The 16,426-nt window shown below is 41.1% G+C and overlaps 1 protein-coding gene across 1 annotated transcript in view; it reads right to left on the bottom strand.

The window, feature by feature from the left end:
* RECQL4 (RecQ like helicase 4) overlaps positions 1–15,890 on the bottom strand; it is a 42,564-nt gene extending 26,674 nt beyond the window's left edge. The window contains exons 1-5 of the mRNA XM_044658325.1: positions 15,832–15,890; positions 14,867–14,956; positions 11,310–11,343; positions 9,000–9,097; positions 356–526 (exon numbers count right to left, since the gene is read on the bottom strand). Of these exons, the coding sequence (XP_044514260.1) occupies positions 356–526; positions 9,000–9,097; positions 11,310–11,343; positions 14,867–14,950 (387 nt within the window). The 5' untranslated portion in view covers positions 14,951–14,956; positions 15,832–15,890. The remainder of the gene's footprint in view (positions 1–355; positions 527–8,999; positions 9,098–11,309; positions 11,344–14,866; positions 14,957–15,831) is intronic.
* Positions 15,891–16,426: the final 536 nt, after the last annotated feature.

The following is a 16,426-nucleotide window of genomic DNA, read 5'->3' as shown; positions in this document are numbered from 1 at the left end:
AAGGGCTAGACAATGGAGGTTAAGTGACTTGCCCCGGGTCACACAGCTGGGAAGTATCTGAGGCCAGATTTGAAGCCAGGACCTCCCATTTCTAGGCCTGGCTCTCAATCCACTGAGCCACCCAGTTGCCCCCTGATACATCAGTGTATTAACAATGTACTACAGGTGAAAATTTGGTAGGTGAAAAGTTTAGAGTACGCTGTGAAGACCCAGTTCTTGAAAAATTTCATAGCTTCCTTCTCTCTGGTCCAGTGTTTCGGCCAATCATTCCTCCGAACTCCCACCTTCTATAAACCTCTAAGTCATAGTATGTTGTCATAAGACTCCTTCCTTCCTGGGTTCCCCCAAAACACACCTGTAAGGCAGCTTTCAGGTTAGACTTAAGCTTCTTCCCATAGGACTGTGAAGGCACCTGGAGGGTGGCTGTCTGAGTAGGCAATGGTGGCTTGGTCATATTCCTGTTCAGATGTGCACCCCAGCAATCCAGCTCTGGTATCTGTTGAGAGGAGACAGAGAAGAAAACAGGCTGAAGCCAAAGCAAGGTGGATGGAGAAAGAGTTGGCAAGGTGAAACTGCAGAGTAGGCTCTCACCCTGAGAGACTAAGTGTGATGTGGAATGGCAGCCTGAGTAGTGGACAGTATGTACATTCCACCCCAAAATCACAGATCTGGGTCTAGCTTCTAGCTCTGCCACTCATTAGCTCTGGGTCCTTGGTGAAAGAAATCCTGAGACCTCTCTCTAAGTCTCAGTTTCCTCATATGTAAAACAAGATGGTTGGTTGTGATCGACACTTGTCTTTACTAGCTTGAACATTCTACAAATCTGTGGCTAAAAGGGAGACCTTTGTTTTTGGGAAGCAGGTCTATGCACCATATGAAGAAGGCAAAGAATGCCTTAGAACCTCACCCAAGACTACCACCCCTCTCCCCTACTCCTAAGCAGTCCTGAAACCCTCCTATAGGACCAGAGTCAGTCACAGAGGGGAAGAAGCATCTTAACAGAACCTTCCTTACTGCCATACTTAAAGGTGAGATGGCCTTGGAGGCTGCTTCTTAATCTGAGACTGAGATTCTACAATGCCTTTGAACACAGCAAAGAACATAAGAAAGGGGAAAGAAAGATATGATCGTGTTTGAAGGTCACCTTTTGCCTTTCTAAGATTTAGTCTCCTTGCCTATAAAATCCAATTGAATCAACACTTATTTAAAATAGGAAGGGGCAGCTGTATATAGCACAGTGGATAGAGCACCAGGCCTGGAGTTGGGAGGACCTGACCTCAGACATTTTATAGCTTGGTGAACCTGGGAAGGTCACTTAACCCCATTTGCCTAGCCCCAGTAGGGGTATAAAAGGATAGGTGAGACCAGGAAAGGAGGTCAGCTGAAAACAGATGGATTGCCTACCTGTTGTCCTTGTGTCTGCAAAATATTGAAAGAACTAGAGAGGCCTCCCATGTATTAGATTCTTTGTGACAGATTCATAGGATAGTCAAAAAACACATTTGATGAAAAGGTACAGATGGGTTGTAATCTGCATCAGTGGAGAGCATGGCTCACTCTACTGAAGTATCAGAGAACTCTCCCTATCTAGATCTCCAAGTGGTGTGGCGAGGAGCAAATGAGATCCTGAATGGAAAAGTGTATTATGAACTATAAAGGGCCACAGCAATGTCAGGAAGGAGGATTCAGATTAATTAGAGGGGCCTATGGTAGAAGAAAATGGAAGCCCAGGTGAGCTAGAAGTTTACACTGGAGTGGGAGGAGAAGGAGGCTATTAGAAGGTTGTTCAGTCCAAGCCACCAGCTGGGACACTTCAAAAGCATCAAGATGAATCCAAGGCCACAGCTGGCTGCCCATCTGCCAGTCTTCTGGGAGTCTGGCATAGACAGGGCAGAGAACAAATAAGTTGATTACTCACTGCCTTAGCAGCTCAGCACTCAACCCTTTTCTCAAACTCTCTCCATGCCTACAGTCCTCTCCCTCCTTGCCTCTGCCTCCTGGCTTTCTTTAAGTCTCAGCTAAAGTCCTCCTTTCTGCAAGAAGCCTTTCCCAGGCTTCATTCATTTTAGTTTAGCCTTTAATTTAGCCTTCCCTGCAAGACTATCTCCAATTTACACCACACATATATTGTTCATAGATAGTGGTTTGAATGTTGTTTCCCCAATTAGACTTCGAGTCCCTAGAGAGCATGACCCCTGTTTCTGCTTTGTATCCTCAGGCCTAGCCCAATGCCTAGCACACCGTAGATGTTTAATAAATGCTAGCTGACTAAGAAAGAATGAAAGGTCAAAAAGTTGTAGTTTACATGGAAGTCTTCTTCTACCTTTATACAATGAACATTTTCTTTGTGAAATGACACTGTACATTGGATATGATCAGCACTATAAAAGATAAAATGGATTATGTTTAAACAGAGAAGTAAAAACTTGCAGTTGATTCTCTGGGAGTTATTGTTATTATTATTATTATTATTATTATTATTATTTTTAAACCATTCCCTTCCCTCTTGGAATCAATATGGGTATTGGTTCCAAGGCAGAAGAGTGGTAAGGGCTAGGCAATGGGGGTTAATTGACTTTCCCAGGGTCCTACAGCTAGGAAGTGTCTGAGGCCAGATTTGAACCCAGGACCTCTCATTTCTGGGTCTGGCTCTCAATCCACTGAGCCACCCAGTTGCCAACCCCCCAGAGTTATTCTTGAATCAACTATATATATATATGTACTGATCTGTGTACTCAGATCACTAACATGTCAGAACTAAGATCAAGATTAGTAATAAACTAGCAAGTAAATAAACAAGAAAAAAATTAATGAGCCAAGACATATGACATATGACCAAAACAAATCGATCCTGAAGTATGTATCAAATATGTAATTTATAATCAGAAATGAGAAACAGATATGACACCAATGATAATAATTTTATCTAGAAGTTTAAACAACACAAATTGCCACAACAAGGAGACCAAGAGCCCAAAAAGTACCTCAGTCAGCACATATCTGACCTAACTGGCCAAATGGAGAGGAACGGCTGCCAAAAGCAACACTGGGTTAGAATAAAAAGTCTTACAAAGAAGAAAGATGGGCAGTTGTGATGCATGTCCTTTCATAAAGCAGAAAGAATTCTAGAGTTTAGCTAAAAAACAATTTAAAGAAAGCACAGCAAAATATCCAACTAAGCAAAGAAACCTCAAGAGATTTCAAACATGAAAATGGAAGGACTATAAAGAGAAGAAAAATGGAAATGTGTAGAAATCATTATAACATCTTCTTTTTTTTGCCAAGGAGGGTGGAAGCACTGTGCTTGAACCCTTATAAAGGAGATGTGGAAATAAGACTAAAAAGAATGAACGGGAAAAGCAGATGTTTTAGACCAAATACATATTAAAGAAATCTGTGCTGTAGGCAACATAATTCTGAAACCATCAAACAACTGACAGTGAAGGAGGGAAAAACATCAAAAGTGTGGAAAAAACTTTGGCTCTCATTAACAATGAAAAAAGCTGATGAGAAAAATAATACTGACCTTTTTGTTGGTGCAAAAAAATTTTTTTTAAACCCTTAACTTCTGTGTATTGGCTCTTAGGTGGAAGAATGGTAAGGGTGGGCAATGGGGGTCAAGTGACTTTCCCAGGGTCACGCAGCTGGGAAGTATCTGAGGCCAGATTTGAACCTAGGACCTCCTGTCTCTAGGCCTGGCTCTCAATCCACTGAGCTACCCAGCTGCCCTGGCACAAAATTTTAAAGAGTAGCATGGTGAATTGAGAGCACATTCCAAGAGGGCAGGAGCAGGGAGAAACATCAGGCTCTCATGAGTGATATTCAAAAATGGATACTATACATTGTAACATTTCACAATTAACTTAAAATGTAGGGAATAAGTTTCTATTATGCTTATTGTTTGTTGATTATGAAAAAACACTTCATTCAGTAGAACAAAATGTCACCTTAGAGGTTCTTTTTCAATAATGTGTCTCTCATCCTGATATCAAATTTATTCTTTTTTTTTTTTTACATTTTTAAACCCTTAACTTCTGTGTATTGGCTCCTAGGGGGAAGAGTGGAAAGGTGGGCAACGGGGGTCAAGTGACTTGCCCAGGGTCACACAGCTGGGAAGTGTCTGAGGCCAGATTTGAACCTAGGACCTCCTGTCTCTAGGCCTGACTCTCAATCCCCTGAGCTACCCAGCTTCCCCTCAAATTTATTCTTGAAGGATAAAACAGAAATAAACCTGTTCAGCAATCCTCTGGTCATAAACATCAGGAGAGGTATAAAATAGGGAGAATACCAAAGGCATTCATCACTGTGATGGAGAAGATTTTGTCCAAAGACCAAGTTGAAGAGGGATTGCCCATTTACGGTGAGATCCTCAAGATGTTCCTGTCACCAGTGACAACGTACTGGCTGCAACAAACCCTGGAACATTGTAGAACCTCCTGAAAAGAGATCTGACCGCCCACATAGGAAACACCAAGAAAGGCCCAGAGGATGAAGGATGCCTCCTGTTTAGATTCCAATAAACACTGGAGGTCCATCTATATCTGCATCTTTGACAGAGAGTAGAAATGGACAAAAGTTGAGCCCAGATTTGAACAAGAAGACAGTAGGGTTCTATTTTGTCTGATAAATTGCAAAGCTGCTTTGATGAACTTCAAACTTTCCATGAAAACAAAGGCTCATCTTTTTAAGATCACCTTTCTAGTGACAGCAACATATGGAATACAACTATCCCTTAAGAATTAAATTTGAATTATCACACAGAGGGCAATGGAGGTGTATGGTATACCTCTCTGGCACTGCTGATCGTCTTTTTCTCCTTGATATTTTCTTTCTCTCAACCCTGATCTTACCTTCTGTCTTAGTATCAATTCTAGGAAAGAAAAGTGGCAAGGGCTAGGCAGTTGAGTTAAATGACTTGCCCAGGGTCATACAACTAGGAAGTGCTGGAGAACAGATTTAAGCCCAGGTCTTCCCAACTCCAGATCTGGTGGTCCTTTATACTCTCTTGGTTCTTCTCTCTCCTAACTATCTGACTGCTCCTTCTTAATCTCCTTAGTTTTCCTGGACTTGAATATCACCTCTATGTTGAGACTTTTCAGATCTATTTATCCAGCTCTAATTTTTCTCCTGACTTCCAGGAGAAAATCACATCTCCACCTGACCTTTAGACACCTCAAATTGGATGTCAAACTTAAACTCAACATGTCTAAAACGGAACTCATTATCTTTCTTCCCAAGCCCTCCCCATTTCCTAACTACCCTATGAATGTTGAAGGCACCACCAGACCAGACACCCAGACTCCCAGTTACCCAAGTATACTACCTAAGAGTCATTCTGGACTCCTCACTCTCACTCCCCATATTGAATTTATTGCTAAGCCTTGAACACCTCTTGTACCCTGCCACTTCTCTCCTCTGACACCATTACCCTCATCACTTCATGCTTGCTGGTGGTCTCTCTGCATCTAGGCTCTTCTTGGTCCATTCTGTCCTTTACTGGGCTGTCAAAGTGGTTTTCCTAATGCAAAGTTCTGACCAAGTCACCTTTCTACAGGATAAATTCCAGGAGTTCTCCATTTCCTCAGGATCAAATATAAATCTTTTTTGGCTTTAAAAGCCCTTCATTAATCCAGCCCACCCTATCTCTTCAGTATTCTTTACTAACTCCCAGTGTTGTTATGAGGATCAAATGAATTAACAATTATAAAAAGCACTTGGCATGGTGGCACACAATAAGCATTAGATAAGTATTAGTTATGATTATTATCATTATTATTATGTTACTTCATAGTTAACCAAATGTAACTTAATTCCAATAAAAAGAAAAGGCTGAAGCAGCTAGGTGACTCAGTAGATAGAGAACCAGGTCTAGAGACTGGAGGTCCTGGGTTCAAATCTGACCTCAGACACTTAATATACAGATTTGATCCTAAGACAGAAGGGTTTTTAAAAAAGGGAGTAAATTTGGGAAAATTTTCATGTTTAAGTCAGACAAAAGCCTAAGACCTAGTGTTTATGGGGAATGGTATCAATTTATGAGGGAAATACACTATCTCGAAATGATATGAACAGGATAGTTCACAGAGGATACAAATATGGCAAATAACAACTTTGGACAACCTTCAGTCTTCCTAGTAATCAAAGAAAGTCAAATAAAAACTTTGGGGCCTGACCTCTGTACCTTGGTAATGCATGTACAAAGTGGATGGTATAGGAGCAGCCAAGGGGCCTAGACAGATGTGGTTGATGGAATATGAAGGGTAGGGAATCCCAAACCAAGGCTATATGAGAGTTGGATAACTTCTCACAACAGCTGGGTCAGGTCCCCTTTTAAACCCAAAGGTTCTCTGCTAATAGGCTCAGGGCTTGGAACCAAACCAACCAAGACAGTTAAAATGTCTCCAGGAAGCAGACTGAAACTCCCTGAAAGCTCAAGTTGGAAATGGATAACTGGCTTGGGATGACCTGCTCAACTAGGCTGTAACTAGGATCTGAAAGCTATTAAGGATGGTTGTTGATAGGTAAGCAAGGCTCCAAGATTATTCAGGCTCAAGGTTAAACAGGGTTTAATCATAAATAACTGAGGGAAGGAAAGGGAAGGTAGGTGGAATGAAGGAAAACCCTAAGACCTTGCCTAAATTGTTGATGTTGATTAATCCTGGAGCACAAGTTGATATTGTTTGTAATGAGACAGCCTTGAGGGCAAATCTCAACTCTGTAGCTTGTTGCTGAGCCCAGAGGCTGGGCAGCCCCTGGGTCAGTTGCAGATGCTCTTGGTTGTAGCTTTCTCACTAGCTGGTATGTAAGATGTTATCTATGCCAAAGAAGTATTGAATATTTGGCTGATGATTGAATAATTCCTACCAGCCTAACAGAAATCTCCCAGAAACCACCCTCAGGGCCCAAACCCTCCTCCTCCAGGTGAGGTCAGAGAAGAAGTGCCATTCCTAGGGGTTTGGAGACCTCCTTTTATACCTTGTCCTTAAATGACACCCTGGCACAGGGCCTGGGTGATCTGCCAGGTTCGGTGTTCTAAAGTGGCAACTGCCAGCTTGCACCCCCCCAGAAATATGGCTGTTCATTTCTGTACATAACACCTCACATCCAGCCATTGGGCAAAAATAATAAAACCTAACATCAGCTCCAAGAATGCTGATGGCTTTGCAATATGATGCAGTCTCTTTTGAGAACAAGCTGGCAGTGCACTCTAAGAGGTTGTGAACTGATTTCCGTGATTTAGTAATTCCATTTTGGGAAATGTATCCAAAGGAAATTGAAAGAATTATTTGTACAAAGGTGTGGATTTTTCTAGCCATACCCCATATTGTGGCAAAAAGCTGTTAACAACCTAGAAGCAGAGGGGCAACTAGGTAGCACAATGGATAGAGCAACAGGCCTGGAGTCAGGAGGATCTGAGCTCAAATCTGGCCTTCATCACTTCCTAGCTGTGTGACCCTGGGCAAGTCACATAACCCCAAATAGGCACTAGCCCCTGTTACTCTTCTGTCTTAAGAGATGACACTAAGACAAAGGGTAAGGGCTTAAAAAAACAACCTGACAGACAACCAACCTAAAAGCAGAACTAGGAATACAGCACATTCAGCAAAAGTGACTACTATTACAACATATGGTAGAAATAAATACACACACACACACATATATATGCACACACTGAACATGATATGCATATACACATACCTTTTCATCATTCTAAAGCTTATAAAGCGATTTATATACACTGTCTTATTTGAAAGGTAAGAAATTCCACTTGTCCCCATCATGCCAATCTCTCAAAAAATACCTTGGTCAGATGGGTTCACAGATAGGATTACTAAAACATGTCCCAGACTTGGTCACAACCTCAGTAAGACTACCCCCCCAAAATAGTATCGAATACTGGTCAAATTGACCACCATACTTTTTTTTAATGTAAAATTTTTCTAACATTCAAAGAACAAATAGCATGCAAATTATTACATAAATTATCTCTAAGTATACACACAAGTATATTGTACAGTTATAGGGATTGCACAATGAGATTTTGAAAGCTGCTGATATAAAATCTGTCCATTAAAACACATTTCTTATTATAAATTAGGTTAAGATTTAATGTTCATTAGGTTAATTTTTCCCATAATGTTATGTAAGTTTATAACATTCTTAATTCAAGTCTTAATCGTTTTATCAGTGTGGTTATTCCCTTCTAAAACATGGTCTTTGACAGTTGCTATGGCCCCACAGTCAACCTGGTCTTAACGAGGGCTGATCTCTGGATGACATATAGTCATCGTTAGGTCTATACTGTTATAGCTATAGGCTTTTAAAGTAGAAAAGCAGATTTTTGCAAGCAGGCTAGAGGAAAAACCTTGACTGTCAGCCATGGACATTCTAAATAGAATGAAGGAAATGAAGATAAAATATATAGGTTAACCCCAGTTTTTACCATAAGATACCTGAAGACTCTGCAGCGTGATCAAAATCTATACTCTTTTGAAAGCCTTTAAAATCCCAACATCACCTTCATATCATGAGGAGGCATCAAAGTAGCATTTCATTAGAGACACAATTTAAAGAGAAATAGAACAGATCATTAGACTAGAAGGTTTATCAAATCTAGAGCTAGAAAGGACCTCAGAGCTCATCTAATCTAACTCCCTTATTTTACAGATGAGGAAACTGAGTCCTAGGTAGTGAGGTGACTTCCTTACTTGGGACCATAAAGATCTAATCCCAACTTCTGACTTGACAGAAGAAGAAATCAAAGCCTTTGGAGAGGAAGATACTTATCCATAGCCACTAATGAGAGAATCTAAGACCCATGCCTCCTGATTTCCTGTTCAATGTTCTTTTCACTGTGTTATAACAAGAAGCTTCCCCAAAAAATATTCCATTACCCCTTTAGTCAGGAACTCTTTTTCTTTGGTAATAGCAAGTTTGAGCAACTTTCTGTGAGAAGATTAAAGGTTTATTTGCTGCAGTTCTGGGTCCCTTCCATTTACCCGTTCTACAGCTGGATCCTGCTGGCCTGAGTTGCTGGGCTGTGGAAGACCTGCTGACTCCTGGCCTCTTCTTAGGGTTCGGTATTCTCGGTAGAGTTCTGGTTGGGAGAAAAGGGGCAGTCAGGGTCATGTTGTAAGATGAAAGAGAGACCATGAAACACAGTATGAGTCAGATCTAGTCAGTAGCCAGTATGGTTAAGAACCCCCAGTTATCAAATACTCCAACTTGGTACCTGGCTGTCCCAGATTTTGTCTACTCCATCAGTGTTGTAGCTCATTATGTCCAATCTTACGACACATCCATGCCCATCCTATGCTGTGAATCTATGTGGGACAGCCTCTTTCCATCTCCCAAAATAAGTTGCTCTTGGCTGCTGCTTTCTTTTCTTTTCTTTTCTTTTCTTTCCTTTTCTTTTCAAACCCTTTCCTTTCTGTCCTAGTAACAATTCTAGGGCAAAAGGTTAGGCAATTGGGATTATGTGGCTTGCCCAGGGTCACATAGCCAGGAAGTGTCTGAGGCCACATTTGAACTCAGGTCCTCCCAATTCCAGATCTCTCTTTCTATCCACTGTGCCATTTAGCTAGCCCTGAAACCAAAGTTTTCTGATCCCCAAACAGGTGTCACACAAAATATGAATTTTGGCTTCTTCCTCTTTACCAAAACATTTTGAGTTATCTATCCAAAGTGCCCAGGAAATTTTACTAGAGTAAGAGAACATCAAGGTCCACACCACACAAACATTATATGAACAGAAGAGACAATCTTTACTCAATTCAGGGCATTAGCATTACAGCCAGATCAGACATCTGAATTACCAGTTCCCTGCTCTTATTGCTCTATATCTTGTTGAAGGATAATGCTTTTTCTGTCATCTCCTTATTGTTGAGCTCCAGGTCCATTCTTTATCTCAGATTGTTCTCCTAAAAGTCACCCGAATGACAACTTTGTGCCCCTGGATTCAGCTCACAAAACTTCTCAAAAGTAGAATACCCTTTTGCTGCGTAGACCTAATCTCTGCTCAGCAACTCTCTGAACTAATGTTCTTCTGGAGCTTTCTCATGTTTTCTCATCAGTCTCTTTAAAAGTACCAAGTTCCTTCCTGATTCCAACATTACCACATCACCCAAAAGGCAAATATAGTTTTACATTCACCTGTTTGAATATCTGCCTTCCTAAACTAGTATAAGATACAGGCCTGTCTACAATCTGCTTACATTTCAATGGCTCTGGAGCCCTACCCAGGCTGTGGTTATGCTCACTCCACACACAATTCTAGGAGGATTTTTTTTTTAAGACTGGATTCTCCTGGAGAATACTGTAGACAGTAATAGCAATAATAGCAAGGACAGGGGTAGATAGGTAGCTTAGAAGATAGAGAACCAGGTTCAAACCTGGTCTCAGACACTTCCTAGCTATGTGACCCTGGGCAAGTCACTTAACCCCAATCAGTCTTTAAACTCATGACATGGAACAGTCTCGGTCACGAACCAGCAAAGATCCCTCAGATCCCCTTCACCAAACCAGCTGCAGCCTCACTCACCCACCTCCCTCCTTGGAAGTGCCTTCCCTTAGCTTTTGTATCCAATCACAAAAGACGCTTTCAAAACGTAGGGGCGGTCCATTGATTCTGATTGTTACTCACTCTAGCACTCCTGGGTTAGGACCTTCCAGAATTGGAAGGTGCTCTCACCTTTTGTGATTAAATCTAAAGATGGGCAGTGTAGACTTAATCTAATTATCACAACTGTTCTTCTGCTTTGGAACTGATACTTTGTATTGATTCTAAGAGAAGGTAAGGATTTTTTTAAAATAACATACAGAGAATCAACTGTGATTGACTTAGTTTCTCTCTGTGACACAATGTTCAAAGACAACTCCAAAAGACTCATGATGAAAAATGCTATCCATTGCTAGAGAAAAAACTGATGGTGCCAAAATGCAGATTGAAGCATACCACTTTTCACTTTATTTTCTTCTTGGGTTGGTTTTGGGGTGTGTGTGTGTGTGTGTGTGATGTTTTCTAAATATGAAGAATATGGAAAAGCACATGTATAACTATATCAAGTTACCTACTCAAACGGTAAAATGGTTAAAAATCGTTTTTACATCTAATCGGGTAAAAAAGTATTACTGAACTAAAAAAAAAAAGAAAAGAAAAGATTGGATTCTCACTCTATTGCCCAAGCTAAAAGTGTAGTGGCTATTCATAGGGCCAGTCTATGCTGTAATCAGCAGGGAAGTTTTGACCCACTCCATTTCTGACCTAGGTTAACTCATTGTGGAGGATATTTTTTTTGCTATTCACTCACCTTTCATTTCCTCTGGTGCTGACTCCACATCACTCTGTAATAGACAATTCCTGATTAGTTTATCATCATGCAACACAATAAAACCAATAAACTATCAAGTCTCTACTTTGTGCAGTACTAGGTACTTGGGGAGAGACAAAAATGTGGGTCTATGTCTTCAGGAAACATAATATTGGTAGAGGGATAATACATTGACAGAGATGATCAAAATAGACAGTAGTATATATAAATGTATTTAGTTATTAATAAACATGTATAATGTGCTGTTCTAGGCCATTCGGGGAAAAGCATTCCGGGGACAAGTTCTGCACATAGGCTAACACCCCTAGTAATAAAGTTACCAATGATCTCTTTCATACACAGTGTAGCCCCCTTTTAAAATGGGGCATTTGTTTATTCATTTGTTACACTGAACTTACCTGAACTTATAATAACTGTATTTAGAATGTATTATGTGTGAAGTCTGTGTGGAAAGGCTGCTTTGTGGGGTCAGGAAGAGTTTCACAGAGAAGGTAGCATGAGACAGGTTTTAAAGTCTAGATAGGAATTTAACTGGCTAAGAGAGGAAGGATACTGGGTAAGGGATACAGCTATGTCTGGATTTCTAAGCTATTGTGTGGACATGACTTGGGACAACCAGAGAAAAAGATGGAACAAGAGATGAAAGATATCTTGGAGACCTTCTAGTCCATTTTACAGATAAGGAAACAGAGATCCAGTGTGAAGAAAGCACTGGTTATAGCTCTTGGGTCGTATCATAGTGAAGTTGGAAAGATATGGTTTAGGGAGGGAAGATAATGAGCTTGGTTTTGGTATCTGTTTCAGGAGAGTCAGAATTCCAGATAATGTTGTTTCTCCTTAGAGGAAGTAATGGTCGAAGCTCTGAGAATGGCTGAGGTTCTCAAAAAAGAGAGAATAAAATGAAGACAGTCAAATACTACTCTTTGGGGAAAAAAAATTTTTTTAAAGGGCTGCTGGTTGCCCAGTGGATAGAATGCCAGGCCTGGAGTTGGGAGGACTTGTGTTTGAATCTGATACTTCCTAGTTGTATGACTCTAGGCAAGGAACTTAACCCTAACTGCCTAGCCTTATTGCATTCCTGTCTTAGAACTGATACCAAGAAATAGAGTAAAGGTTAAAAAAAAAAAAGGCTACTATACATTAATTGAAAAAGAAGAGCATGAAAGACATAGAAAGGTAGGAGACTCAGAATATGGTGTTGCTGAAGCCAAAGAAGAAAAAGTGTCCAGATATGGACATGGGATGATAGTGTCAAAACAAGGAAATTAAGAAGGATAGAGTCCTAAAAAAAAGACCCTTAGATTTAAGAATTAAGAGGCCATCAATGACCAAAATACAAAGTTTCAGAAAAGAGGCAAGAGTAACTACAAAATGAAGGTATTAGTTTAGATGTTTTTTTCAAAAAACAAGAAAAGGGATTAGCCAGTACCTGGATAAACTAGGAGTCATGGGAAGGCTGTAAGATTAGGGAAGTCTAAGCAACTCTGGAGGCAGATGGAATGAAGTATATAATTTCTTTTTGAATAATATCCTTCCTTAGCACTCTATGCCTGGGCAGTCTTGGCCCCTATTCTCTAGATTAGTGATGGCGAAACTTTTAGAGATGGAGTGCCAGGCCCTGCCCCAACCCTACCCACCCAGACCAAGTGCTCAGCTGGCACTGGCACTGGCCCTGCCCCCACCCCTACCCCACACAGAAGAGGGAGAAAGTGCTTCTATTGGGCTGTTGGGCGGAGGGGTGGGTAATGTAAAAAAATGTCATCAGGCACAGTGGAGAGGGGGAAGGAAGAAGCTCTGCCCAAGCCCTCTTGCCTTTCTAGTAAGGGACTCTGGGGAAAGTGGGGGTGGGGGAGGGAGGGTGGCCAAGTATCCACAGAGAGCATTCTACGTGCCATCTTTGGCACCCATGCTATAGGTTCGCCATCTCTGCTCTAGATACATTGGCAAACCTACAGCACATATGCCAGAGGGAGCTGCTCTCTTCTACCTCTCTGCCGTGCCTGAGGACATTCCTCACTTCATCCACCCCTCTGCTCAACAGCCCAATGGGAGTGTGGCTTCCCTCCCTTGTCTGGGATACAGCAGCAGGGCTCACATGTGGCATGAGGTTTGCAGTTGGGGCACTTGATCTCTAGAAGGTTTCCCATTACTGATCTAGGCCTTTTCTATCTAAGAAACTCACCAGGACAGGGTATAGAGGTAAGGGTAGAACCTATGCTGTTCATTTCATTCCATCAAGTGAGGTCGAAATCACCCACTGTTTGTAGTGTACTTGTTTTAGGCTCCTTGAGGAAAATGGTTCTGGGGACCAAAAGTCCTACTCATAGGCCAATGCCATACTTACCGATGACCTCTTTCATATACATGGTTCAGCCTTTCTATTTAATAGGACATTTGTTTATCCATTTGTTGAGCTGATTATTGTATTGCCTTCTTCTCTTCAAAGATTCATATACATTAGGTGAGATCTTTTTTTAAATTAAAAATTTTATTATTGATTTTTTAAAAATTTTCCACCTTAGAATCAATACTGTGTATCAGTTTCCAGGCAGAAGAGTGGTAAGGGCTAGGCAATGGGAGGTAAGTGACTAGCCCTTGGTCATATAACCAAGGAATATCTGAGGTCACATTTGAACCCAGGCCTGGTTCTCAATCCATTGAGTCACCTAGCTGTCCCATGATTACTGATTTAATTATCAAAAAACATGAACATTTCAGTATATAAGTAACAAAAAAGGGACCATATGTGAAACCACAAACTTGTTACATTTTTTAAAAAAGTAAACATTAAATTTGACCCAGTAGTGATATAATTGCCCAGTAAATCCATTTTGAACTTTTTTGTCTTCTACCTTTTTTTTTTTTTTTTTAAACCCTTACCTTCTGTCTTGGAGCCAATACACAGTATTGGCTCCAAGGCAGAAGAATGGTAAGGGTAGGCAATGGGGGTCAAGTGACTTGCCCAGGGTCACACAGCTGGGAAGTGTCTGAGGCCAGATTTGAACCTAGGACCTCGCGTCTCTAGGCCTGGCTCTCAATCCACTGAGCTACCCAGCTGCCCCCTTGTCTTCTACCTTTTAAATGTTTTTTGATGATTTTATTTTTGCATTTCTATCACTATAAGGAAGCCGTTTTTACTTGATAATCTTTGGGAAGCCCGAGACTTGACTAAATGGAGTCACAGAATGACTGTAACATTGTCACTTATAATCCAATCATCAGTATTATTAATTTTAATTAAAATACTAATAAATGCCTTTGAGGGGGGAACTCTTGATTGGTGCTGTGGATGCAAAAAAATTTTAAATGACAGCTTCAGCCTTCAAAGAGCTTATTAATCTGATGGAAGAACATGGCAAATTACATAAATTAAGTATATTATAAAAAGTAATGGAAATCTGAAGAGTGAGTGAACATTTTCAGTTGGTTGTCAATATGTGTGCACATGCACAATGAGGCCTTCAATCTACTGAAGGTGCTGTCTGGTCCAAAGCCATTCTTCTAACCTACTTCTAAAGATAAAAAAATTCCTATACCTTGTTGGGTTTCCTTTTGTGTTCTTGAAAGAATGCCTTCTCCCAGGTTTTCAGGAGGGTCCTTACTTCCTGGCACCTCTCCATGGCTAGCTGAGAAAGCAGAGGAAAAACCATACAGAGATCAGGCTAGACTTGACAGACTTTATTAAAAATAAAAACAACTCATATTTATATAGCACTTTATCTTCATTTTATTCCAACAACAAATTTACATGTATGTTTTCCAAAGTTTACATGATTTATGTTGTCTCCCTCCTCTCTTCCTTCCCTTCCTCTAGGAGTTGACAAGCAATTCAACTGGGTTATACTGTGTCAAATGGGTTTTAGGGAACCCCATATCTCTTAGGAACTTACCTTAAGGGGAATCCCAGATTGACTTTGTTTAGACTGAACTAATAGATCTTAAAGTACTTAATGATCCCAGTTTAGGTGGGAGTAGTAGACATAATCAAATGTTAGGTACCCTTTTTGTCTTAGAAATTTCCCCTACTCTATCAAAGTCCTCTCCCAGGAAGCCCAGGCATCAGCCTCTCTCTGATAATCCTGTCCTGGACTCATTTCCTTGTGGCCATTGTAAAGTCAATCAATCATACTCCCCTGTCTTAGTTCCCCAAAAAGTATATAAGATCCCTATGTTCTACTGTTCTTGGGAGAATCATGTAGTGATTCTCTCCGACACTGTCCCCAGAGCCCTGAAGGTTGTAACTCTGTTTAGTATTTAGCACTTGGCTCTGTGTAACTGCCAGTTATTAAGGACCTGTCCCTTTCCTGATTAAAGATTTGGTTTTACGACTATAGTGGTTCTGTGTTTTTCCAAGTCAACAACATATTATATAGCTCTTTAAGGTTTAGAAATCATCATTTTCACAAAAACTCTGTGGGGAGGGAGTATAAGTAAATTCTTATTATACAGATTGGGGAACTGAGGTTCAGACAGTTGAAGCTACTTGCCTGTGATTACTTACCTAAACTAACTTAAAACCAGGTTATCCTCCAGACTTCCAGGGCCAGCCCTCATTTTAAGACAAGAGGTTGCCAGGTGGCTCAATAAAATCAGAGCGATGGGCCTGATTTCACATTCAATCTCAGATACTTCCTAGCTGTATATTCCTGGGCAATTCTGCCTCAGTTTCCCCAACTGTAAAACGAAGACATCAATAATAGCACCTATCTCCCCGGGTTGTAGTGAGGATCAATGAAAATACTATTTGTAAAAGCATTTAGTACTGTAGTGCTAAGCACATAATGGGAGCTTAATAGACCAATGTTTGTTCCTTTCTTCCCTTTCCCCGCCCCCCTTTTCTCGGCGCCTCAGGCAGGACTGTCAGAGCCCAGGAAGCTTTCCAAGGAGGGCCCCACTCTGAGCTTCCAGGGTTTATTGAGGAAGGGGTGATCATGGCCACACAGGCTGCACCAACTCAGAACAGCACCAGTGAGTTGAGGGAGTGATGTGCCTAGAGCCAAACCTCCAGAGGCTACCATGCGCAGACCCCCTCAGGACAAAGAGGGGCGAGGGGGTTCCGATTCCTGGGGCAAGCGATCCCAGAAATGATCTGACCC

This window comes from Gracilinanus agilis, chromosome 1 (assembly GCF_016433145.1).
Source record: "Gracilinanus agilis isolate LMUSP501 chromosome 1, AgileGrace, whole genome shotgun sequence".
Classification (NCBI taxonomy): domain Eukaryota; kingdom Metazoa; phylum Chordata; class Mammalia; order Didelphimorphia; family Didelphidae; genus Gracilinanus; species Gracilinanus agilis.
Note: the sequence above shows the minus strand (reverse complement) of the source record. Positions and strands in the feature narration are given on the sequence as shown.